At 49.0% G+C, this 26,921-nt stretch overlaps 2 protein-coding genes across 5 annotated transcripts in view; one reads left to right on the top strand and one right to left on the bottom strand.

The window, feature by feature from the left end:
• Positions 1-1,171: 1,171 nt before the first annotated feature.
• On the top strand, positions 1,172-26,921 carry GYG2 (glycogenin 2). Of its 4 annotated transcripts, none has more exons than XM_059680001.1 (11): positions 1,172-1,416; positions 1,862-2,018; positions 9,134-9,275; positions 11,176-11,350; positions 12,789-12,951; positions 14,358-14,484; positions 16,497-16,719; positions 17,661-17,846; positions 21,597-21,719; positions 24,938-25,045; positions 26,314-26,921. In XM_059680001.1, the coding sequence occupies exons 2-11, from the start codon at positions 2,012-2,014 to the stop codon at positions 26,473-26,475; spliced, it is 1,416 nt and encodes a 471-aa protein (XP_059535984.1). In that variant the 5' UTR covers positions 1,172-1,416; positions 1,862-2,011; the 3' UTR covers positions 26,476-26,921. The 4 variants fall into 4 exon arrangements, with proteins under 4 accessions (XP_059535984.1, XP_059535985.1, XP_059535987.1 ...); XM_059680002.1 differs by lacking the exon at positions 1,172-1,416 and adding an exon at positions 1,474-1,565; XM_059680004.1 differs by lacking the exon at positions 1,172-1,416 and having other exon boundaries at positions 1,725-2,018; positions 17,661-17,819.
• The window catches only part of PRKX (protein kinase cAMP-dependent X-linked catalytic subunit), a 321,391-nt gene continuing 320,984 nt past the window's right edge, over positions 26,515-26,921 (bottom strand). Inside the window, exon 9 of the mRNA XM_059680007.1 lies at positions 26,515-26,526. The gene's annotated coding sequence lies outside the window, so the exon portion shown is untranslated. The remainder of the gene's footprint in view (positions 26,527-26,921) is intronic.

Here is a 26,921-nt window from a genome sequence, read left to right as displayed (position 1 = left end):
CATGCACGCATGTATTCACATATTCATTCATTCACCCACTCATTGACCCATGCACGCATGTATTCACACATTCATTCATTCACACACTCAGTGGCCCATGCACACATGTATTCACGCATTCATTCATTCACTCACTCACTGACCCATGCACATATACATTCACTCATTCATTCATTCATACACTCATTGGCCCATGCACACATGTATTCATACATTCATCCATTCACCCACTCAGTGGCCCATGCACACATGTATTCACGCATTCATTCATTCACACACTCACTGACCCATGCACAGATGTATTCAAGCATTCATTCATTCACACACTCACTGACCCATGCACATATACATTCACTCATTCATTCATTCACCCACTCACTGACCCATGCACTCATGCGTCCACTCATTCATTTATTCATTCACACATTCATTCATTGACTCACGCATGCATTCACTCATTCACTCATCCTTCACGCATCATTTATTCACCATCTCATTCATTTATTCACCATCTCATTCACTCCTGCTGTTTCTGTTTGTTTTAATCTTTTATTGAGGTCAGAGAGGAAGGGAGAGGGAGAGAGAGAGAGAGAGAGAGAGAGAGAAACATCCCCGATGAGAGAGAATCATGGGTCCGCTGCCTCCTGCAGGCCCTCTACTGGCGATCAAGGCCACTACCCGGGCCTGTGCCCCAGCAGGAATAGAACCCTGACCTCCTGGTTCACAGGCCCACCCTCAACCACTGAGCCTCTCCAGCCCGGCCCATCTCTTCACGCATTTATTCACTCCGCTACTCCCGCACCCGTGCACGCATGCATAGCTTGATGGCTCTTTGCTTCACTCACCCTGCCTCCAACAAATTCGCTGGATCTCTTCAAGGTCCCAGGCGGGGAGGTTTCCAGCGAGGCCTCCACGCAGACAGTGCGCCGCCGGCTGGCCTGGCGCCCAAGAGCCCTGAGGCCATTGCAAACATTTGCTTTAGGGCTGGCTGGTTAAAGGTTAAATGTCCCAACTTAGAAACCAACCGGCGACTCCAGGATCCAGCGCCTCAGGGAGGGGACCTCGAGGGGGCAGGGGCTGGGCTTGGAATGTCAGGCATCGCGGGGCCCCTTCCGCGGGGGTAGGGTAGGGGGCTGGGGGGGAGGGGGGGCTCCCCGGCAGGCAGCAGTCGGCGCGCGCCGGCTGGGGCGCAAAGGGCGCGGGCTGCGAGGCTTGCAGACCCCCTCCGCGCGCGCGCCAGTCTGGTTTGGGGCGGGACCGGGCTGGCGGAGAGCGGCCAATCGCGGGGCCCTGGACACAGGGCCTCCCAGGGCCAGCGGAGCCAGAGGCAGCCTGAACGCAGGCGAGGCGCTGGGGGAGGGACACACGGATCCGGGAGACCCGGGCTACCCGAGAGCGCGCGCGCCCGCACGGGAGGTGCTGGAGACCCAGGGGTGCGGGGGGCGTGGAAACTTGTTGCGCGCGGTTGGGGACCCGGGGAGGAGGACGCAGGGGCTGCCCGCGTGCAGAGGAGGGGCGAGGGGAAGGGGGTGGAGTGGCGCAGAGGTGGGTCTAAGTTCAAAGAGGTAACCGGGCGGGCGCGGGGGAAGGTGAGGGGGCGGGGGGAGGGCGCTGGGCCAGGTTGGGGGCCGAGGCCACCTGGAGCGAGCCGAAGGGGGGCGGGGCGCAGCGGAAGGCAGAGGAAGGGCGGGGCAGGGCGGGGACGCGGATGACTCGCAGGGGGACAGGGGGTGAGGGGAGCCCGGGCGGAAGACAGAGGCGGCCCCCGACCCCCCGAGCGCGGAGGAGGGGGGTGGGGCGCAGGTGCCACGGAGCGCAGGAGGCAATGGCTTAGAGCCGCAGCCACGGGTGTGTCCCGCAGGCCTGGAGCTCGGCGCGGGTCGCTTGGAGAGGACGCGCGCGCTGGGCCCGGCTGCAGGCCCCACGCTCCACGGAACGCGCCCGGGCGCACGTCTCCACGTGGGTGCCAAGGGCGCACGGGCGCACGGACGGGCGCACGGAGCCTCGCACCATGCCGGGTGAGTCGAGGAGCGAAAGTTTTCCTTCCTTCCTTCCTTCCTTCCTTCCTTCCTTCCTTCCTTCCTTCCTTCCTTCCTTCCTCCCTCCCTCCCTCCCTCCCTCCCTTTCTCTCTCCCTCCGTTTCTCTCTCTCTCTCTCTCTCTCTCTCTCTCTCTCTCTCTCTCTCTCTCTCTCCATTTTTTGATCTCAGAGAGGGAAGGAGAGGGAGAAGGAGATAGAAGCATCATTGGTGACAGAGAATCACGGACCGGCCGCCTCCTGCGCGCCCCCTACTGGTTGGGGATGGAGCCCGCAAACCGGGCCTGTGCCCTTGACCGGGAATCGAACCCGGGACCTCCTGGTTCCTAGGTCAACGCTCAACCACTGAGCCACACCATCTCGGCTTCCGTTGATTTTTTATGGAGAGTTTGGAGGGAAGGGGGAGAGACAGAGAGAGGCAGACACACACATGGATTGCGACCGAGGTCCGTGCCCTGGACCGGATTCGAACTCGGGACCCTTTGGTCCGCCGGCCGCCGCTCTATCCACTGAGCCAAATGGTCGAGCGCATGTTTGCAGCCTTAAGACACCCCCCCATTTTGGGCCAGACCAGAGCTGATCACTCGCAAGCAACATTCTTTTTTATTAAAAAAATATATATATTTTTTATTAATTTCAGAGAGGAGGGAGAGGGAGAGAGAAAGATCGATGATGAGAGAGAATCAGGGATCGGCCGCCTCCTGCACGCTCCCCCCCACTGGGGATGGAGCCCGCAACCCGGGCCTGTGCCCTTGACCTGGAATCGAACCCGGGACCCTTCAAGTCTGCAGGCCGATGCTCTATCCACTGAGCCACACTGGCCACGGCTTTTGTTTTCTTTTTTTAAGCAGGTTGCTCCCCTGGCTGGTGTAGCTCAGTGGTTACAGAGTGGGCCCCAGGCACCGAAGGGTCTTGGGTTCGATTTCCGGTCAAGGGCACCCACCTGGGTTGCAGGTTTGATCCCCAAACCATTTCTGGCTGCGAGCATGTGGGGGGCGACCGATCGATGTTTCTCTCTCTCTCTCTCTCTCTCTCTCTCTCTTTTCCGCTCTCTCTTAAAGAATAAATAACTAAAATAATCAGCCGGCTGATGTGGCTCAGTGGTTGAGCATTGACCTATGAACCAGGAGGTCACGGGTTCGAGTCCCGGTCAAGGGCACAGGCCCGGGTTGCTGGCTCCATCTCCAACCAGTAGGGGGCGTGCAGGAGGCAGCCGGTCCACGATTCTCTCTCATCCTTAAATATTCTCTCTCTCTCTCCCTCTCCCTTCCTCCTGAAATCAAGAAAAAATATTTAATAAATAAATAATAAATAAATAAAATAGAAAGCCAGCCACTCGTCATTAAAAATAATAATAAAAATAAATTAAAAACATCAATGGAAAAAGTACCCTCGGGTGAGGATTCACAAAAAAAATAAGTGAAATGAAATGAAATAGGGCCCTGGCTGGTGTGGCTCAGTGGGTAGAGCGTCGGCCTGCAGACTGAAGGGTCCTGGGTTCGATTCCCGGTCAAGGGCACAGGCCTGGGTTGCAGGCTTGATCCCCAGTAGGGGGCGTGCAGGAGGCGGCCGGTCCATGATTCTCTCTCATCATGGATGTGTCTCTCTCCCTCTGCTTTCCTCTCTGAAATCCATAAAAATATATTTTTAAAAATGAAGATATATTGTAAAAAATACATTATATGGAAAACAAAACAGCAAAAAGATTCTTTAAACAAATTAAAAAATAACAATTATAAATAAAAGGAAATAGGGACATTTGCCACCCTAGCCGGTGTGGCTCAGTGGATAGAGCGTCGATCTGCAGACCAACGGGTTCTGGGTTCGATTCCGGTCAAGGGCACGGACCTGGGTTGCAGGCTCCTCCCCGGCCGGGGCCCTGGTCTGGGCGCATGCAGGAGGCAGCCCATCATGTGTCTCTCTCTCACATCGATGTTTCCCTCTGTCTCGCCCTCTCTCTTCCGCTCTCTCTAAAAATCAATGGGAAAAATATCCTTGGGTGAGGATTAACAACAAAAATAAGATAAAATAAGATAAAATACAATAAAATAAATAATAAAATAAATAAAATAATAAAATAAATAAAATATAAAATAAGATATAATAAAATAAAATAAAATAATAAAATAAATAAAATATAAAATAAAATATAATAAAATAATAAAATAAAATAATAATAAAATAATAAATAAAATAAAATAATAAAGTAAAATAAAATAATAAAACAAATAAAATAATAAAATAAATAAAATATAATAAAATAAAATAAAATAATAAAATAAAATAATAAAATAAATAAAATATAAAATAAAATATAATATAATAAAATAATAAAATAAAATAATAAAAAAATAATAAATAAAATAAAATAATAGACTAAAATAAAATAAAATATAATAAAATAAAATAACATAAAATACCATTTGCAACAGCGTGGAGGGACCTGGGGAGCATGACGCTGAGTGAAATATGCCCGTCGGAGAAAGACAAGCATCGCAGGGTCTCACTCACGTGTGGAATCCAATGACCAACATAAACCGATGAACAGAAACAGATCCAGAGACAGAGAAGCACCGATCAGACCGTCCGACCTCAGAGGGGAGGCGGGGAGGGTGGGGGAGGGGGAGATACCAACCCAAGGACTCGTGTGCGTGCGGACAGGCCCGACCGATGGACACGGACACCAGGGGGTGAGGGCACGAGAGGGGGTGGGGTGGGGGACAATAGGGGGATAAGGACACGTATGCAATACCTTAATCAATAAGGAAAGAAAAATAATAGCAAATAATAAAAAAAATAAATAGTACAGTACAATAAATGACATAAAATACGATAAGCAAAATAAAATAATAAAACAAATGAAATAATAAATAATACAATACAATACAATAAATAAAATAAAATAATAAAATAAATAATAAAATACAATAAGAATTAGATAAAATACAATAAATAAAATAAAATAATAAAATTAATAAAATAAATACTAAAACACAATAAGAATAATAAGATAAAATACAATATATAAAATAATAAATAAATAAAATAAATAAATAATACAATAAAAATAACAAAATACAATAAATAAAATAAAATAAATAATATAATACAATAAAACAAAATGAAATGAATAATAAGATACAATACAATAAATAAAATAAAATAATAAAATTAATAAAATAATAAAATTAATAAAATACAATAAGAATAATAAGATACAATACAATAAATAAAATAAAATAATAAAATTAATAAAATAATAAAATTAATAATAAAACACAATAAGAATAAGATAAAATACAATATATAAAATAATGAATAAAATAAATAAATAATACAAGAAAAATAATAACATAAAATACAATAAATAAAATAAAATAAAAATAAATAAAATAATGAAATAATAAAAAATAATAAAATAAAAAAATAAAATACAATAAATAAAATAAATAATAAAATACAATAAATAAAATAAATAATAAAATACAATAAATAAAATAAATAATAAAATACAATAAATAAAATAAAATAGTAAAATAAAATATATAATAAAATGAATAAAATAAAATAAATAATAAAATAGAAGGCAATAAAATGCAATCAATAAGACAATAAAATAAAATGCAACCAATAAAATAAAATACCATTAATAAATTAATGACATTTTACAAAATAAAGTACGATAACTAAAAGAAGACAGCACATAAAACAGACAGCGAAACGGGGCCGGGCAGGTGAGCCGCCTCCCAGAGCAGAAAGACGGAGGGTGCTGTCCCCCCCGCCCCCCCAGCTTGGAGCTCCCGCTCCGGAGCCAAAACCTCGCTTCCCCCCCCAGCCCCGGGGCCCGGAGAACGGCCGCATTCAGCCCCTGGCGCTCGGACGGACGGACGGACGGACGCGCGTCCATCAGCCCAGGGACCCCGTGTGGGCTTTCAGCAAACTTTGCCGGAGACAGACTGGCCTTTGAGGACCGAGCGGGCGAGGGGAGGGCTGGTGGGAAGGGGGGCGGGGTGGACCCCAAACCCGAGAATATATTTTTATTTATTTTATTTAAAAAAAAAAAAAGAAATAGATCTGGCCCTGGCCGGTGTGGCTCAGTGGCTAGAGCGCCGGCCGGCGGACTCAAAGGTCCCCGGTTCGATTCCCAGTGGGGGGCGCGCAGGAGGCGGCCGATCCGTGAGTCCCTCTCATCATGGATGTTTCTCTCTCTTCCTTTCCCTTCCTCTCTGAAATCAATAAAAATATATTTGAAAAAAATAAAAAATAAATAAATCTTTATTTGATTTCAGAAAGTGAAGGGGAGAGAGAGACACACGCTCGATGGGAGAGAATCATGGGCAATCCCTGCAGTGCTGTGTTGGTTCCCTGTTAATCATTTCTTCGTTTCAGTCAGTGTATCCTTCATTTCTGACTTTTTTTTAAAGGAAAACAGCGACCCAATGACTCCCTTCCTTTCTTACTTTCAAAATATATTTTTATTGATTTCAGAGGGGAAGGGAGAGAGGGAGAGAGAGAGAAACATCAGTAGGTAGGTAGATGGGTAGGTAGACATTAGGTAGATGGATGATCGCTGGCTAGATAGATAAGTGATAACTGGAGGGGTAGGTAGGTAGGTAGGTAGGTAGGTAGAGAGATAGTATATAGATGGCTGAGTAGGTGAAAAAATAGAGATATATGAGCTCTGATAAACAGATAACAGATTGATGGATACATAGATGGTAGGTAGGTAGGTGGATACAGGGAGAGATAGAGATAGATAGATGATAGAGAGATAGGTAGATAAATGATAGATAATATATAGGTGGTTGAATGGGTAAATAATTGGGACATGGGACTATTAATAAATGAGTGGATAACAAATTCATAGATACACAAATGATAGATATGTAGGTAGAGAGATGGGTGGATGGATAGCTAAATACATTGATGATTGGTAGGTAGAATGGGTAGATAGATATGATAGGTAAATGGTGAGTAGATGATGATTGATAGATGATAAATAGATGGATAGATAGGTAGATAGATAGAATGGATACATAGATAATAGATAAATGAATAAATGAAGATAGATAGATCCTAGATAGATGGATAGTTAGAGATGATGGATGGCTAGATAGAGGATGGATTGATAGATATAGATGACAGATCAGACATGGGTAAATAGATAGATGATAAATAGATGGATAGGTAGATAGATGGCAGATTGGTACATAGATGATAGGAAGGTAGGTATGTACATATGTAGGTAGGTAGGTAGGTAGATAGATAGAATGGATACATAGATAATAGACAAATGAATAAATGAAGATGATAGATAGATAGATAGATAGATAGATAGATAGATAGATGATAGATAGATAGATAGATATAGATGATGGATGGATAGGTAGATGATAGATAGATAGATAGATAGATAGATAGATAGATAGATGATAGATAGATAGATATAGATGATGGATGGATAGGTAGATGATAGATAGATAGATAGATAGATAGATAGATAGATAGATAGATATAGATGATGGATGGATAGGTAGATGATAGATAGATAGATAGATAGATAGATAGATAGATAGATAGATAGATAGATAGATATAGATGATGGATAGGTAGATGATAGATAGATAGATAGATAGATAGATAGATAGATAGATAATAGAGATGATGGGTGGATAGCTAGATGAATGATGGATTGATAGATACATAGGTGGATGATAGATATCGATAGATAGATGATAGATAGATTGTAGACAGGCAGATAGACAAGTAGATAGACAGACGGACAGACGACAGACAGACATCTCCTGCGTACCAGCCTGGAGCTCTGAAATCCTCCATCCCTCACACTCCCCTGGCCCCGGAGATGCCAGGCATTCTCACAGCTTCTTAATTCAAGACAAAAAGAAAAAAAAAAAACGCCCAACGAGGCGTAGACAGAGGGTCCTGTCCCAACAAGCTCCTTCTCAGCGGCGTTGACCTCAACGCAATGTCAAGGCCAGGCCAGGCGTCAGCCCCCGGGGACACAGACCCAGAAACGCCCCTCATCCTCACGTTATATTTAGTCTTTCTGCCTCTCTCCCTCCCTCCCTCTCTCCCTCTGAGAGCTACCCGGGCCTCATGGAGAAATGAGATCCCTGTGTGTGGGCCTCTAGTTTAAATATATTTCTATTGATTTCAGGGAGGAAGGGAGAGCGAGAGAGAGAAACATCTCATAGATAGATAGATAGATAGATAGATAGATAGATAGATAGATGATAGATGATAGATGATAGATAGATATAGGTGATGGGTGGATAGATAGATGATGGATTGGTAGATACATAGGTGGATGATAGATATCAATAGATAGATGATAGATAGATAGATAGATAGATGATAGATAGATAGATAGATAGATAGATAGATAGATATAGGTGATGGGTAGATAGATAGATGATGGATTGGTAGATACATAGGTGGATGATAGATATCAATAGATAGATGATAGATAGATTGTAGACAGGTAGATAGACAAGTATATAGACAGATGGACAGGTGACAGAGGGGAGTGTGAGGGACGGTGGATTTAAGAGCTCAAGGCTGGTACGCAAAGATGTCTGTCTGTCATGTGTCCATCTGTCTATCTACTTGCCTATCTACCTGTCTACAATCTATTATCTATCTATCAATATCTATCTATCATCCACCTATATATCTACCAATCCATCATCTATCTATCCACCCATCATCTATATCTATCTATCTATCTATCTATCTATCTATCTATCTATCTATCTATCTATCTGACATGATGAGAGAGAATCATGGATCGGCCGCCTCCTGCATGCCCCTACTGGGGATGGAGCCCGCAACCCGGGCACGTGCCCTTGGCCAGAATCGAACCCGGGACCCGTCAGTCCATAGGCCGGCGCTCTACCCACTGAGCCACACCGGCCGGGCCCCGGTGAATATTTTCGAATACTGAGCAGTGACTCTACCTGAGAAGCTTAAGGGAGGAAGAGGTGTGACCCTGAGCCCCACCGTATCTGTGGGAGCCACCAGGCGTGTGACAGAAGTGTGACAGGCGTGTGACTGGAGTCTTTGTTCGCACCCACAGTGTCTGACCAGGCCTTCGTGACGCTGGCCACCAACGACACCTACTGCCAGGGAGCCCTGGTCCTGGGCCAGTCGCTGAGGAACCAGCGGGCCACCAGGCAGCTGGTGGTGTTGATCACTCCCCAGGTGTCCAGGCTGCTCAGGTAAGACCTGTGCCCACCTGGCTCCTCTTTGTGTAGAAGCAACGTCACCTGTGCTCAAGAGGGCGGGGGTCCCCCTGAAATTGTGTTGGTCCTAGAGCCCTGGCCATCATGGAATCGATGGGTGATGATGGATGGGTGGACGGATGGATGGGTGGATGGGTGGATGGATGGATAGATAGGTAGGTGATAGGTAGATAGATGATAGATAGATAGAATAGATGAGACATAGGTAGAAAGATAGATACAGAGATTCACAGATACATAAATAGATGGTAGATGATAGATAGATGATAGATAGATAGATAGATAGATAGATAGATAGATATAGATAGATAAAATAGATAATACATAGGTAGAAAAATACATAGATACACAGGTACATAAATAAATTAGATTAGATAGATAGATGATATAGATAGATAGATAGATAGATGATAGATAGATAGATAGATAGATAGATAGATAGATAGATAGGATGGATGATGGATGTGTGGGTGTATGGATGGTTAGATGGATGCATGGACAGATGGATTTATGGATGGATGGATGGATACATAGGTAAATATAGATACATAGACATAGATGATTAATAGATAAATATAGAGATGATAGATATATATAGATTGATAGATAGATAGATAGATAGATAGATAGATAGATAGATATGATATATAGGGTGGATGATGGGTGTATGCATGGTTAGATGGATGCATGGACAGATGGATGGATGGATGGATGGATGGATGGATACATAGATAAATATAGAGACATAGACATAGATGATTAATAGCTAAATATAGAGTTGATAGATAGATAGATAGATGAGAGAATGGATGGATGGATAGATGATAGAGAAATATATAGGTAGATAGGTAGATAGGTAGAAAGAATGTATGGATAAATAGAAGATACAGATAGGATGGATAGATAGACAAATAAATAGATGCTGTAGTTAGATGGGTGATGGGTGATGGATAGATAGATGATGATTGATAGATGATGGAGAGATTGGCTCCCTGTATCTCTAGCTCCTCCTCAGGTTTCTGTCATCACAAGATAGTCTACGTGATGCCAAAATCGAATTTAACCAAAAATAAATGAATACTTTGTGAGAGAGGCAGATTTCATGTTGATAAAGGTAGGGGCCCTCAAACTTGTACGCAACCAACAATGTGGGTTCTGAATACAGAAAGCAAAAAATAAAAAATAAAAAGTATGGCAGCGAACATCAGTTGGTTGCTACTGGCTCACTGCCACATATTTTGCAAAGAGAGGGACTTCCTTAAAGCTACCCTGGATCAGTCTCTCTTAAGACAGTTCTGGCCCTAGCTGGTGTGGCTCAGTGGGTAGAGCACCAGCCTGCAGACCAAAGGGTCCAGGGTTCGATTCCTGGTCAAGGCCACATACCTCGGTTGCAGGCTCCTCCCCAGCCAGGGCCCTGGTCCCAGTTCGTGCAGGAGGCAACCAATCAATGTGTCTCTTTCACATCGATATTTCTCCCTGTCTGTCCCTCTCCCTGGCTTCCAATATCTCTAGAAATCCATGGAAACATACGCTCAGGTGAGGATTAACAAAAAGGAAGAAGGATTCATGTTTCCTGTTTCTGAGCAGGGATGGGGATATATACTGTTCCATGATTTTCTACATCTTATGTTTTTTTTTTTTTTTAAAAATATATTGATTTCAGAGAGGAAGGGAAAGGGAGAGAGAGAGAAACATCAATGAAGAGAGAGAATCATGGACCGGCCGCCTCCTGCACGCCCCCTACTGGTTGGGGATGGAGCCCACAACCCGGGCCTGTGCCCTGACCGGGAATTGAACTGTCACCTCCTGGCTCATAGATCCACATGCAACCACCGAGCCGGGTATCTCCAGGTTTCTTGGCAAACGTGTCTTCCAGGGCTATTCTCTCAAGGGTATTTGATGAGGTCGTCGAGGTCGATCTGATGGACAGCGCCGACCACGTCCACCTGGCCTTCCTGAGGAGGCCTGAGCTCGGCGTCACCCTCACCAAACTTCACTGCTGGACGCTCACCCGTTACAGCAAGTGTGTGTTTCTGGACGCCGACACCCTGGTGAGCACCCTTGGGAGTGTGGGACCGAGACGGTGCCCTGGGTGAGAAACCCATCGGACACCACGCCTCCTGCCCCCTCTTCAGCAGGCTGCTGCCTTGGGGTGGGTTCCCGTCAGGAAACATGGAACTGTGGTGTGTATTTTATTTTATTATTTACTAGAGGCCCGGTGCACGAAATTTGTGCACGAGTGTGGTCCCTAGCGGCTGCCGGCCACCGGCTGGGGCCTTGCTTTGTTTCACGCCACCCCCTGGTGGTCAGCGCACGTCATAGCAAGCGATCGATCTCCTTGTCAATCGAACTCCTGAGGGGACATTTGCATATTAGGCTTTTATATAGAGAGACTAGAGGCCCGGTGCACGAAATTCGTGCATGGGTAGGGTCCCTAGGCCTGACCGGCGATCAGGGCCGATTGGGGCCTTCCGGCTGCTGGCCGGGACCTCCCTACCCAGGTAGTCAGCACACATCATAGCGAGCGGTCGAACGCCTGATCTCCCGGTCGAACTCCCGCGGGGACAGTTTGCATATTAGGCTTTTATATATATAGTTTTTATTAATTTTTATTTTTAAGTCTTTTTATTAATATATTTTATTGATTTTTTACAGAGAAGAAGGGAGAGGGATAGAGAGTTAGACACATCGATGAGAGAGAAACATTGATCAGCTGCCTCCTACACACCTCCCACTGGGGATGTGTCCACAACCAAGGTACATGCCCTTGACCGGAATCGAACCCCGGACCCTTCAGTCTGCAGACTGACGCTCTATCCACTGAGCCAAACCAGTTAGGGCTAATTTTTTTAAAAAAATATTATTGTTGTATGTTTTTTAATCCTCGCGTGTGGTTATTTTTTTATCGATTTTTAAGGAGAGTGGAAGAGAGAGGGAAACACAGAGAGAGAAACATCAATGGATTGCCTCCTGCACACCCCCTACTGGGGATGGAGCCTGCAACCCGGGCCTGTGCCCCTGACCGGGAATCGAACCTGCAACCTCCTGGTTCCTAGGTCGACGCTCAACCACTGAGCCACACCGGCCAGCACTTGATTGGCTATTTTTTTTTTGTCTGTAGTGAGAGCATCTTGATTGGCTATTATTTTTTTTGTCTGTAGTGAGAGCATCTTGATTGGCTATTATTTTTGTCTGTAGTGAGAGCGTCTTGATTGGCTATATTTTTTTTGTCTGTAGTGAGACCGTCTTGATTGGCTATTTTTTTTTGTCTGTAGTGAGAGCGTCTTGATTGGCTTTTTTTTTTTTTTTTTTTGGTCGTCTCTAGTGAGAGCAAGCATCCTGGGGCTCAGACCTCCTCAGATGGACAGTTTGCAAGGAGCCAACCCTGTCTGGCCCCTCCTCAAGCCCCTCCCTCCTTTCTCACCTGCGAAACCGGAAGCCACGGGGGGTGGGGACGTGGCTACAGGGGTCCCCTGCTCTGATCGACAGGTGCTGTGCAACATTGATGAGCTGTTTGAGAGGAGCGAGTTCTCGGCTGCCCCTGACCCGGGCTGGCCCGACTGCTTCAACAGTGGGGTGTTCGTCTTCCGGCCGTCCCTGCGGACACACCGCCTCTTGCTGCAGCATGCAGCGGACCACGGCAGCTACGACGGTGCGTGAGGGACGGCTGGGATTTGGGGGGACCCCAGACCCCTGCCCTATCCTATACCCCTCCTCTGCCTGGGGATGAATGAAAATTTCAACACAAAATGCCCTAGCTGGTGTGGCTCAGTGGATAGAGCTATCGGCCTAAAGACTGCAGGGTCCCGGGTTCGATTCCTGGCAAAGGGCACATTCCTGGGTTGCAGGCTCGATCCCCAGGTGGGGGCGTGCAGGAGGCAGCCGATCCGTGATTCTCTCTCCTCATGGATGTTTCTATCTCTCTCTCTCTCCCCCCCCCCTTCCTCTCTGAAATCAATGAAATAACATCTATATGTATAAAAGGCTAAGGGGCCTACTGTCGGTCTGTCCAACCGGCCGACTGACCTGGCAATCCTATAGAATAAATGGCTACTATGGAAATTGTCCCCTCGACTGGGATTTCGACCTGGAGTTCGACCAAGAGGCGAGGCCGGCTGGCCCACCGCCCGCGGCCCCTCCCCCTGGCCTGCCCCGCCCCCGATCGGCCCCAATCTTGGCAGGCCAGCCGGACCCCACCCGTGCACGAATTCGTGCACCGGGCCTCTAGTTTACATATAAAAGAAATGAATTTTTGCCAGAACCGGTTTGGCTCAGTGGATAGAGCGTCGGCCTGCGGACTGAAGGGTCCCGGGTTCGATTCCGGTCAAGGGCATGTACCTTGGTTGCGGACACATCCCCAGTGGGGGGCGTGCAGGAGGCAGCTGATCGATGTTTCTCTCTCATTGATGTTTCTGGCTCTCTATCCCTCTCCTTTCCTCTCTGTAAAAAACCAATAAAATGTATTAAAAAGAAAAAAAAGAAATGAATTTTTAAAAACATAATGAATAGTATACCATAAATAGTCATGTATTCATGGCATTCCCTACTGGTAATCGATACAAATGAATGATGTTGGTTGATGCCTCGCTTTGAGACGAGGATAACGGTTTTGCGGGCAGAGAGGGGAAGTGTGCTTGGTGACCTTGGATGACCTTCAAACGTCCCTCGCATTCATTTTATTTTAAAAAATGTATTTTTATTGATTTCAGAGAGGAAGGGAGAGGAAGAGAGAGAAATGTTCATGAGGAGAGAGAATCAGGGACCGGCTGCCTCCTGCACGCCCCCTACTGGTTGGGGATGGAGCCTGCCACCCGGGCCTGTACCCTGGACCCGGGAATCGAACCTGGGACCCTTCAGTCCACAGACCGACGCTCTATCCACTGAGCCACACCGGCCAGGGCTACTGCTGGTTATTAATCGAAAAGGAACAATGTTGATGTATGTCGCACTTTGAGAGAACAGTCACGTTTGAGCAGGCAGAGAGCAGACGCGTGCTCAGTGACCTTGGATGACCTTCGGACGCCCTCGTTAACATGAACGTCTCCGTTCACTGTTTAGGGGCCGATCAAGGCTTGCTCAACAGTTTCTTCAGCAGCTGGCCGACGGCCGACATTCAGAAGCACTTGCCCTTCGTCTACAACCTGAGCAGCAGCCGCGCGTACACCTACGGCCCGGCCTTCCGACAGTAAGTGCCCGCACGGGCCCAGTCCCGGGCCTGACTCTGAGGGGCCACCTTCTCGCTCAGAACCCTCATCAGCTAAAACATGAGAGGAAGGGAGAGGGAGAGGGAGAGAGAGAAACATCACGGATGAGAGAGACTTGTGGATCGGCTGCCTCTTGCAACCCGGGCAGGTGCCCTTGACCGGACTCGAACCCGGGACCCTTCAGTCCGCCGGGCGACCCTCTATCCGCTGAACCACACCGGCCGGGGGGGGAGCTTTTGAGTTTTTGAACTTCAGAGACAGGAAGGAGAGGGAGAGAAACATGAATAATGAGAGAGGATGATTGACGGCAGGAAGCTAGGTGTCCGTCCATAGACACGCGGGCAGAGACGCCGTGGTACATGTATGTGCCGTGCCCGCACAGCCGTGAGCGGGAGGAGGGGCGGCTAGAAATTTTAAAAAAAAATGACAGACATGGAGAATACAGCTGGGGCCTGGTGGACCTCCTGTGCCTGGAGGAGGCCACAGAAAAGACGGATCCAGCCAGCAAGCAGAGCCTTTATCTTATAGTCAGAGGGAAACAAAGTGGTGGTCAACGTAGTTACAATGTTCTTGTGAGTTTCGCTTCTTTTGGCAGCACTTGCGGCACCTCCCACAGCCCACTCGCCACCCAGGAAGGATCTAGGGCAGCGGTTCTCAACCTGTGGGTTGTGACCCCTCCGGGGGTCGAGCGAACCCTTTCACAGGGGTCCCCTAAGACCGTCGGAAAAGACGTAGATCATCACATACTGCTTTTGTGATGAATCACGGTGCTTTCGCGATGTTCAATTTGTAACAATGGGATTGGGGGTCGCCACACCATGAGGAGCCGTATGAAAGGGTCGCGGCGTCAGGAAGGCTGAGAACCGCTGATCCAGGGGGGGTGGCTGTAAGGTCACACTTAATGAAGCTTAAGAGGGCTCTGCCCTCCAAGCTGGGACGTGTGCGTGGCCCTGCCACAGGTCAGTTATGTGAGGCTGAACTCTAGAGCCGCTCCCTACACAGGTACACAGTGGAATATTACTCAGCCATGAAAAAGGTCTAGAGCTTACCATTGGCAACAGCGTGCGTGGACCTATAAGGTGAAATAAATCAGACAGAGAAAGACAAATACCAGGTGATCTCACTTGTATGTGGAATCTCAAAATAAAATAAATGAACAAATAAACAAAACAGAGGTAGACTCAGACACAGGTCACAAGCGGATGGTTGCCCGAGGGGAGACGAAGGAGGAAATGGAATACAAAAGCCAACCAAACAGCAAAGTCACCGACCAGAGGAAAACCGAGGCAATAGAAATGTTTCCGAGTGCTGGGTGTGGTGGTAATTGAGAAAATATAAAAGGACTGAGAAAGGGAAATGCATAATCTTGTAAAAGAAGCTTTTTTTTAAGTTTTTTTTTTTTTTTTTTTTTTTGGTTTGTAGTTTGCATTTTGTATTATAAAAAGCTAATTTTTTTGTCCCTGCTGTTTATTTATTTATTTGTTTATTCATTTTTTAAATATATTTTATTGATTTTTTACAGAGAGGCAGGGAGAGAGATAGAGAGTTAGAAACATCAATAAGAGAGAAACATTGATCGGCCGCCTCCTGCACGCCCTCCACTGGGGATGTGCCCGCAAGCAAGGTACCTGCCCTTGACCGGAATCGAACCCGGGACCCTTCAGTCCGCAGCCTGACGCTCTATCCACTGAGCCAAACCAGTTTCGGCTGTTTTTTTAAAAATTGATTTCAGAGAAAGGAAGGGAGAGGGAGAGAGAGAGAGAGAGAGAAACATCCATGATGAGAGAGCATCACGGATAGGCCGCCTCCTGCACGGCCCCTACTGGGGATCGAGCCCACAACCCGGGCACGTGCCCTTGACCGGGAATCGAACCCGGGACCTCCTGGTTCCTAGGTCGACGCTCAACCACTGAGCCACACCGGCTGGGCTGTTGGTTGCTTTTTGAACGTGTCCATCCACTCCCCAGTGGAAATCTGTGTGTTTCCTTCTCAGGTTCGGTTCGAGGGCGAAGGTAGTCCACTTTCTGGGCCCCAAGAAGCCGTGGAGCTACAAGTACAACCCTCAGACGGGCTCGGTGCTGGAGGAGGCCCCTGGGACGGCCCCCCAGCACCAGCTGAGCTTCCTGAACCTCTGGTGGAACATCTACCACCACAGCGTCCTGCCTCTGTACGAACGCATCCCGGACGAGCCACAACAGCCGTCGCCCGGACACACGGTAAGTGGGGGGATCCCCTCGGAACACAGGGGTTGAGAATCGAGTCATTCCGGCCGGCCTGGCTCAGTGATTGAGCATCGACCTAGGAACCAGGAGGTCAGGGTTCGATTCCCTGTCAAGGGTACGTGCCCGGGTTGCAGGCTCCATCCCCAGTAGGGGGCGTGCAGGAGGCAGCCGGTCCGTGATTCTCTCTCATCATGGATGTGTCTCTCTCTCTCCCTCTCCCTTTTTGAAATCAATAAAAATGTATCAAAAACAAATATAGGAACAGACAATTATGTGATCAGATCGAACATCTATGTATATAAAAGCCTAAGTGATTCTTACGACCGAACGGCAAGATCGTCGGGAAAGACCAGTTACTATGACGCGCACTGACCACCAGGGGGCAGACGCTCAACGCAGGAGCTGCTCCCTGGTGGACAGTGCGCTCCCACAGCCAACCTCCCACACTCTGTTTTTTTTAAAAAATATTTTATTGATTTTTTACAGAGAGGAAGGGAGAGGGATAGAGAGTTAGAAACATGGATGAGAGAGAAACATCGATCAGCTGCCTCCTGCACACCCTCCACCGGGGATGTGCCCGCAACCAAGGTCCATGCCCTTGACCGGGAATCGAACCCGGGACCTTTCAGTCCGCAGGCCGATGCTCTATCCACTGAGCCACACCAGCTAGGGCCCCACACTCTGTTTTTTCTCCAGCTGGCAGGCCCCGATCGGCCTGGCCCTGATCAGTCCTGATCGCCAGCCAGGCCTAGGGACCCCACCCTTGCAGGAATTCATGCACCGACCTCTAGTATTGAATAAATACCGATAGTTGAGTTGGGGAGCCGTGCCCACACCGAGAACAGGATGGGTCTTAGGGCTCGGAGGTCAGTCCGAGAGTTGAGAAGTCGTGAGGGAACCCTGATCATTGTGTCTGTCCATTTTTCTGTGTGCAGAATTCCTTCCCTCGCGTTGAGGGGCCGTGTGCGAATTCAGCACCTCGTGCGGAGGGGCCGTGTGCGAATTCAGCGGCCACGGCTCCTGGGGAACCTTCGGAGACGCCCACGGTAGTGAATGAGACCCCACTTTCGTCTGAGGCAGCCCCCTCAGAAGACGTAAGTACCAGCACCCCACACAGAAAGGTGAGGTGGGAAGTCAGGCATGGGGCCCGGCCAGTGTGGCTCAGTGGTTGAGCACTGACCTAGAAACCAGGAGGTCAGGGTTCGATTCCCGGTCAAGGGCACAGGCCCGGGTTGCGGGCTCCATCCCCAGTAGGGGGTGTGCAGGAGGCGGCCGATCCATGATTCTCTCTCCTCATGGATGTTTCTATTTCTCTCTCTCCCTTTCCCTTCCTCTCTGAAATCAATAAAAATATATTTAAAAAAATAATCTACAGCCCTGACCGGTGTGGCTCAGTGGATAGAGCGTCGGCCTGCGGACTGAAGGGTCCCGGGTTCGATTCCGGCCAAGGGCATGTACCTGGGTTGCGGGCACATCCCCAGTGGGGGGTGTGCAGGAGGCAGCTGGTCGATGTGTCTCTCTCAGCGATGTTTCTCTCTATCCCTCTCCCTTCCTCTCTGTAAAAAATCAATAAAATATATATATTTAAAAAAATATATATATACATTTAGAAAAGCATAAGTGACCGTTAGGGCTGAACAACCAGAATGACCAGTCGACCGGTCGCTATGACGTGCACTGACCACCAGGGGGCAGACGATCAAGTAGGAGCTGTCCCCTGGTGGTCAGTGCGCCCCCACAGCCAACCGCCCTTTGGCCCTCCCCCCGGATGGCCAGCCCCCTGATAGACCTCGATCGCCAGCCAGGCCGTGGGACCCCACCCGTGCACGAATTCGTGCACCGGGCCTCTAGTAATAAAATAAAAGAGAGAGAGAGAGAGAACTAAGAGTGAATGTTTTTGCTCAGGGCATAAAGAATCCTAAATTTCAATTTGTTTGCAGCGGCCACACCGGTTCTGACCACCCATCTCTGTCCTCGGATGTGATGGACAGCAAGCACCCTGGCACGTACCACTCCCCCCCCCCCCCGACACCCCAACTTCACTGGGCATGTGTTTATCTTACCTTTGTTGGACCCCTGGGGGGTGTCAAGTTGTAACTGCCTGCCAGAATGACGTACTTATAATATCTGGCTTTCTCTTTGCTCCTTTCCTGTTATTCATATCTAATTACAGCCTTGGCCAGTGTGGCTCAGTGGTTGAGCACTGACCTAGGAACCAGGAGGTCAGGGTTCGATTCCTGGTCAAGGGCACAGGCCTGGGTTGCGGGCTCCATCCCCAGTGGGGGCTGTGCAGGAGGCGGCCGATCCATGAGTCTCTCTCCTCATGGATGTTTCTCTCTCCCTCTCCCTTACTCTCTTTCTAAATATCAATAAAAAAATATTTTTAAAAGCCGGGTTGGTGTGGAAGGGAGAAAAGAAAGAAAGAAAAAATCAAGAAAGAAAGAGAGAGAGAGAGAGAGAGAGAGAGAAAGGAAGAATGAAAAATCTTTGCTAATTAAATTACAAAAAAAAAATGTTTTTAAGAAAACATTTGGCTGCAGCTCTAGCCAGTTTGGCTCAGTGGATAGAGCATTGGCCTGTGGACTGAAGGGTCCCGGGTTCGATTCCCGGTCAGGGCACGTGCCCGGGTTGCGGGCTCCATCCCCAACCAGTAGGGGTCGTGCAGGAGGCAGCCGATCCGATCCGTGATTCTCTCTCATCATGGATGTTTCTATCTCTCTCTCCCTCTCCCTTCCTCTCTGAAATCAATAAAAATATATTTTTAAAAAATAACTAATTACCACGGCCAACCCAGACCCGCCAGGTTTGCAGAGGGAAGAGGAAGAGGGGTAGACAATGAGCTTTTCTGCTGGTTTTTCCGTCCGCCTGGTATTCGTTCAGGGAGCTCTCCGGTCTGAGCCTGCATCTGACCCAGGAATGTCTGGGCTGAGTTAAATATAGGGCGTGAGCCGCTCCAGGAATTCCAGGAATCTGCCCTTACGCTCTGAGGGAATGTAGAGAGCGGCTCTCTCTCTCTCTGCAACTAGTGAGCCAGGCTTGTAACAAGATTTTTTTAAAAATCATCAAAAAAACACTCTTTAAATAATAATAAAAAAAATAAAAAAATTAAGAAATAAAAAATTTAAAAAAATAATAAATAAAAAAAATAATAAATAAAAATTTAAAAAATAAAAATAATAAAGATAATACATAAAAATTTAAAATATAATAAATAAAAATAATAAATGTAATAATACATAATAATTAAAAAAATAAAAAATAAAAATAATAAAAATAATAATAAATAAAAATTAAAAAATTAATAAATAATAAAAATAATAGTAAATAAAATTTTAAAAAATGAAAAATAAAAAATAAAAATAAATAAAAATTTAAAAATTAAAAAAATAAAAAATTAAAAATAATAAAAATAATAGTAAATAAAATTATAAAAAATAAAAAAATAAAAAAATAAAAATAATACATAAAAATTTAAAAAATAATAAATAAAAATAATAAATGTAATAATACATAATAATTAAAAATAAAAATAATAAAAATTAAAAATTAAAAAATTAAAAATAATAAAAATAATAGTAAATAAAAATTAAAAAAATAAAACAAATAAAAAAAATTAAAAAAACAAAACCAAAAACACAAAAGGCAAGGCCGAGCTGGGTCGGTAAAAGTGAGGAAGTTGGGAGGCTTTTAACAGGATCCGCCATATATTTCATTATTTCAACCCCAAGTCCTCTCGGGATCAGTTATGTGCTGTCACTGCCCCCTGCTGGCCATTTCTAGAATTTTTCAACTCTGGGTTTTTCCTCCCTTCCCCTCCCCTCCCCTCCCCCCAACTTAATTTTTTAAATATTTTTTAAATATTTTTTAAATATTTTTTTTAACGCAGTAGAGCAGCGGTTCTCAACCTGTGGGTCGCGACCCCTTTGGGGGTCGAATGGCCCTTTTCCAGGGGTCGCCTAAGACCGTCGGAAAACACACCTATAATCGCATACTGTTTTTGTGATGAATCGCGATGCTTTCATGATATTCCATTGGTAACCATGAAATTGGGGGTCCCCACAGCATGAGGAGCTGTATTCAGGGGGTCGCGGCCTTAGGAAGGTTGAGAACCGCTGCAGTAGAGGGAGGGGAATGTTCATGGGGTGTTTGTTTGTTTGTTTAAAATACATTTTATTGATTTTTTTACAGAGAAGAAGGGAGAGGGATAGAGAGTTAGAAACATCCATGATGAGAGAGAAACATGGATCGGCCGCCTCCTGCACTGCCCCGACTGGGGATCGAGCCCACAACCCGGGCCTGTGCCCTTGGCTGGAATCGAACCCAGGACCCTGCAGTCCACAGCCCGACGCTCTATCCACTGAGCCACACCAGCCAGGGCTTAAATATATTTTCATTGATTTCAGAGAGAAGAAGGGAGAGGGAGAGAGAGATAGAAAAACATCCGTGGTGAGAGAGAATCATGGATCTTCTGCCTCCCGCATGCCCCCGACTGGGGATCGAGCCCGCAACCCGGGCATGTGCCCTTGACGGGGGATGTTTCTCTCTCTCTCCTCCCTTTTTCTCTGAAATCAATAATAATAATAAATAAATAAATAAATAAATAAATATATATATATTTAAAAAGAGTTAGTCATGGCCCCAAGTAGATACAAGGACATTAAGACATGGTGTGGGGTGCGAGCCCCAGACAAGGAAGTAGGCGGAGATGTTGGTGATCATAACACTCTCTCCCTCATCCACCCCCTTTTCATCCCGGCGGCAGAGAAAAATAAACAATAAACGCCATGTTGTCCGTTGAGCTGTGTTCATTTGCATGAAAATCTGTGCTAATCTCATTTTGTTATTTATTTATTATTTTTTTTTTATTACAGACGACAGGTTGCCCTGAAATCGAGACTCCGGCTGGAGCGATGCCTGAGCCAAATCCACCACCTTTTCCCGCATTGGCCGGAGTCGCAGAGCCCCAAACCGCCTCCGTGCAGATCATTGAAACAGTTAAGCTCGGCCGTCTCGGTCAGGGGTCCTGGTTCTGTGGGCGTGCCTGTCCATCGAGGGCCAAAGAAATGCCGTTTTACGTCCATGACTTTTCTTTAAATATAAAGTAGAGGCTTCGGTGCACGGATTCGTGCACCGGTGGGGTCCCTCGGCCTGGCCTGCGGGGATCGGGCCGAAACCGGCTCTCTGACATCCCCCGAGGGGTCCCGGATGGCGAGAGGGTGGTTCTCAGGGGACGCACCCCAGAATCGGGCTCCCTCCTCTGTGGTTCTGGGTGCGTCGCCCGAGAGAAACGCAGCTGCCAAGTCATCTCAGCTCGGCAGCTCCTGCGTTGTCTGCCCCCTGGTGGTCAGTGCACGTCATAGCGAATGGTCAACCACTCGACTGTCTGCCCCCTGGTGGTCAGTGCGCGTCATAGATACCGGTCAGAGCGTCTGCCCCCTGGTGGTCAGTGCATGTCATAGCGACTGGTCGACCCGTCGACTGTCTGCCCCCGGGTGGTCAGTGCACGTCATAGCTACCGGTCGGAGCGTCTGCCCCCTGGTGGTCAGTGCATGTCATAGCGAATGGTCGACCGGTCGACTGTCTGGCCCCTGGTGGTCAGTGCATGTCATAGCTACCGGTCAGAGTGTCTGCCCCCTGGTGGTCAGTGCACGTCATAGCTACCGGTCGGAGCGTCTGCCCCCTGGTGGTCAGAGCACGTCATAGCTACCGGTCAGAGCGTCTGCCCCCTGGTGGTCAGTGCACGTCATAGCTACCGGTCGGAGCGTCTGCCCCCTGGTGGTCAGTGCACGTCATAGCTACCGGTCAGAGCGTCTGCCCCCTGGTGGTCAGTGCACGTCATAGCTACCGGTCGGAGCGTCTGCCCCCTGGTGGTCAGTGCATGTCATAGCGAATGGTTGACCGGTCGACTGTCTGGCCCCTGGTGGTCAGTGCATGTCATAGCTACCGGTCAGAGTGTCTGCCCCCTGGTGGTCAGTGCACGTCATAGCTACCGGTCGGAGCGTCTGCCCCCTGGTGGTCAGAGCACGTCATAGCGAATGGTCGACCGGTCGACTGTCTGGCCCCTGGTGGTCAGTGCATGTCATAGCTACCGGTCGGAGCGTCTGCCCCCTGGTGGTCAGTGCACGTCATAGCTGTCAGTCAGACCGTCTGCCCCCTGGTGGTCAGTGCGCGTCATAGCTACCATTCAGGAGTGTCTGCCCCCTGGTGGTCAGTGCGTGTCATAGCTACCATTCAGGAGTGTCTGCCCCCTGGTGGTCAGTGCGCATCATAGCTACCATTCAGGAGTGTCTGCCCCCTGGTGGTCAGTGCGCATCATAGCTACCATTCAGGAGTGTCTGCCCCCTGGTGGTCAGTGTGCGTCATAGATACGAGTCAGAGTGTCTGCCCCCTGGTGGTCAGTGCGCGTCATAGCTACCGGTCGGAGCGTCTGCCCCCTGGTGGTCAGTGCGCGTCATAGCTACCGGTCGGAGCGTCTGCCCCCTGGTGGTCAGTGCGCGTCATAGCTACCGGTCGGAGCGTCTGCCCCCTGGTGGTCAGTGCGCGTCATAGCTACCGGTCGGAGCGTCTGCCCCCTGGTGGTCAGTGCGCGTCATAGCTACCGGTCGGAGCGTCTGCCCCCTGGTGGTCAGTGCGCGTCATAGCTACCGGTCGGAGCGTCTGCCCCCTGGTGGTCAGTGCGCGTCATAGCTACCGGTCTGAGCGTCTGCCCCCTGGTGGTCAGTGCATGTCATAGATACGAGTCAGAGTGTCTGCCCCCTAGTGGTCAGTGCGTGTCATAGCTACCGGTTGGAGCATCTGCACCCTGGTGGTCAGTGCGCGTCATAGCTACCGGTCGGAGCATCTGCCTCCTGGTGGTCAGTGCATGTCATAGATACGAGTCAGAGTGTCTGCCCCCTAGTGGTCAGTGCGTGTCATAGCTACCGGTTGGAGCATCTGCACCCTGGTGGTCAGTGTGCGTCATAGCTACCGGTTGGAGCGTCTGCCCCCTGGTGGTCGGTGCGCGTCATAGATACGAGTCAGAGTGTCTGCCCCCTGGTGGTCAGTGCGCGTCATAGCTACCGGTTGGAGCGTCTGCACCCTGGTGGTCAGTGAGCGTCATAGATACGAGTCAGAGTGTCTGCCCCCTGGTGGTCAGTGCGCGTCATAGCTACCGGTCGGAGCGTCTGCCCCCTGGTGGTCAGTGCACGTCATAGCTACCGGTCGGAGCGTCTGCCCCCTGGTGGTCAGTGCGCGTCATAGCTACCGGTCGGAGCGTCTGCCCCCTGGTGGTCAGTGCGCGTCATAGCTACCGGTCGGAGCGTCTGCCCCCTGGTGGTCAGTGCGCGTCATAGCTACCGGTCGGAGCGTCTGCCCCCTGGTGGTCAGTGCGCGTCATAGCTACCGGTCGGAGCGTCTGCCCCCTGGTGGTCAGTGCGCGTCATAGCTACCGGTCGGAGCGTCTGCCCCCTGGTGGTCAGTGCGCGTCATAGCTACCGGTCGGAGCGTCTGCCCCCTGGTGGTCAGTGCGCGTCATAGCTACCGGTCGGAGCGTCTGCCCCCTGGTGGTCAGTGCGTGTCATAGCTACCGGTCGGAGCGTCTGCCCCCTGGTGGTCAGTGAGCGTCATAGCTACCGGTCAGAGCGTCTGCCCCCTGGTGGTCATTGTGCACCATAGCTACTGGCCAGTTGGCCCATCGCTTAAGCTTTTATCTATATAGATATGTTGACTTCAGAGAGGCGGAGAGAGAAACATCCATGATGAGAGTACATCATGGACCGGCTGCCTCCTGCACGCCCCCTACTGGGGACTGAGCCCACAACCTGGGCCTGTGCCCTTGACGGGGAATCGAACCCTGACCTCCTGGTTCATAGGTTGACCCACAACCGCTGAGCCACGCCGGTCGGATCCCATGATCTTTCTTAATAGTTTCCCCAGCTGGGACAATCGGACGGCCATGAGCCCGGCCGGTGTGGCGCAGGGGTTCAGCATCAACCTAGGAACCAGGAGGTCAGGGTTCGATTCCCGGTCAGGGCACATGCCCAGGTTACGGGCTCGATCCCCAGTCGGGGGCGTGCAGGAGGCAGCCGGTCCATGATTCTCTCTCATCATGGATGTTTCTCTCCATCTCTCCCTCTCCCTTCCTCCGTGACATCAATAAAAATAAAAATTTTAAAAAATGACTACGATTCTCAGAATTCCAAGCCTGACTCACGATGGGCGGTTGTGTCTCTAGCAGCCAGCGGACGAGACAGGAGGTGGCCGGTCGCAGGAATCCGGGCAACGAAACCAGGAGCCCCCTGTGAATGTCAGCAGGGACCCCAGACCTGAGGATGCGCTGGAGGTGGTACCCCAGTCTTTTTGCTCGCTCTCGGCCTCTGCCGGCCGCTCCCTGCCTTTCCCGGGGCTCCCCGCCTGCACCCAGCCGCCGTTAACTCGCTTTGTTGAAATAGAGTCTACCTGCCTCTCGTGGTGTCTGTGATGCGTCCGTCTTCTCTGCAGCCTGGGCGCTTGGTCTACTCGCTCTCTCCCTGTCCGTCAAAATCACCCCCTGTCTCTCTCTCAAAGCTGTTTTGCAAAATTAATTCAGCTGGAGGGCCATCGAAACCCAGCCTTCTGTTGTCTGATATCATCATTCGTTGTCTAAAGGCTGGAGAATTGGGGGTGAATCTTTTTTTTTTTTTTAAATATATTTTATTGATTTTTTTGCAGAGAGGAAGGGAGAGAGAGAGAGAGTTAGAAACATCGCTGAGAGAGAAACATCGATCGGCTGCCTCCCGCACATCTCCTACTGGGGATATGCCCGCAACCCAGGTGCGTGCCCTTGACCGGGAATCGAACCCGGGACCCTTCAGTCCGCAGGCCGACGCTCTATCCACTGAGCCAAACCGGTTTCGGCGGGGGTGGGTGTGGGGGTGAATCTTTTAAAATATATATTTTTTTATTGATTTCAGAGAGGAAGGGAGAGGTAGAGAGAGAGAGAGAAATCAATGAAGAGAGAGAATCATGGACCGGCTGCCTCCTGCATGCTCTCTTCTTTTCCCTTCCTCTCTGAAATCAATAAGAATATATATATACATTTTTTTTTAAAAAAAGAATAGCTATTTAGTCCGGTCAGCATGGCTCAGTAGTTGAGTGTCAACCTAGGAACCAGGAGGTCACGGTTCGATTCCCGGTCAAGGGCACATGCCCGGGTTGCAGGCTCCATCCCCGGTAGGGGGCGTGCAGGAGGTGGCCGATCCAGGATTCTCTCTCATCACTGATGTCTCTCTCTCTCTCTCTCCCTCTCCCTTCCTCTCTGAAATCAATCTATATGTATAAAAGCCTAAGCTACCGTTATGACCGGTCGACCAGTCCACCGGTCGCTACGACGCGCACTGACCACCAGGGGGCAGATGCTCAACGCAGGAGCTGCCCTCTGGTGGTCAGTGCGCTCCCACAGCCAACCTCCCGTGGTCCCTATACCCCCAGCCGGCTGGCCCCGATCGGCCCTGAACGCCGGCCAGTCTGAGGGGACTCCCCCCGCCCCACCCCATGCACGAATTCGTGCACCGGGCCGCTCGTAAAAACATCACAAGCCAAGAAACGTCTCCTGTCGGTTTTCGCCTCCAGGTGGACCTGGCCGTGTCCATTTCCGAGATCTCCATCAGCGAGAAGGTCAGGGCGCCGAGCCCCCTGGAACAGAGGAGGAAGTGGGAGGAGGGCCACATCGACTACATGGGGAAGGATGCTTTTGCCCGAATCCAAGAGAAGCTGGACCGGTTCCTGCAGTGACCCGGGGGCTCCGTCCACCATGTTCTGTTGGGTGGACGTCTCCTCTCGTGTCTTCCCGAAGGGCGACGCTGTGCAACTCCGTGCCTGTCTCCACGGTTCAACTCCGTGCCCGTCTTCAGGGTTCAACTCCGTGCCTGCGTGTGTCGTTATTGATGGTCGACCCACCTGAGTGCCTTCCAATAAAACGCAACGCGGACCGCCAACAACCCAGCTGGAAGCCGCCTGCGGGTCCCCGCTCTCCCACACCTTCGCGCCGTCTTCTCACCGCGTCTGCAAGAAGGAGCGGAAAGGTACTTCTGGTCGACCCTCGGCCATGGTCTCGGCCAGAGGAGCTTGGCATCGCTGGCTCGGACAGATGCTACGGCGTCTAGGTTGGACGTTACCGTGGATTGTCTCCTGCCCCCAGGCGAATAACAGTAGGATCGTGTGTGCAGTGCCTCCGGAAT

The sequence above is a fragment of the Myotis daubentonii genome, chromosome X (assembly GCF_963259705.1).
Source record: "Myotis daubentonii chromosome X, mMyoDau2.1, whole genome shotgun sequence".
Classification (NCBI taxonomy): domain Eukaryota; kingdom Metazoa; phylum Chordata; class Mammalia; order Chiroptera; family Vespertilionidae; genus Myotis; species Myotis daubentonii.
The sequence above is the reverse complement of the archived record's forward strand: the minus strand, read 5'-3'. Positions and strand labels throughout refer to the sequence as shown.

Bases quoted from the DNA above. Each gene is read 5' to 3' on its own strand.
- GYG2 (XM_059680001.1), top strand. The intron at 11,351-12,788 runs GTGAGCACCCTT...TCTGATCGACAG, and splicing joins TTCTGGACGCCGACACCCTG to GTGCTGTGCAACATTGATGA. The intron at 21,720-24,937 runs GTTAAGCTCGGC...TTGTGTCTCTAG, and splicing joins CCGTGCAGATCATTGAAACA to CAGCCAGCGGACGAGACAGG.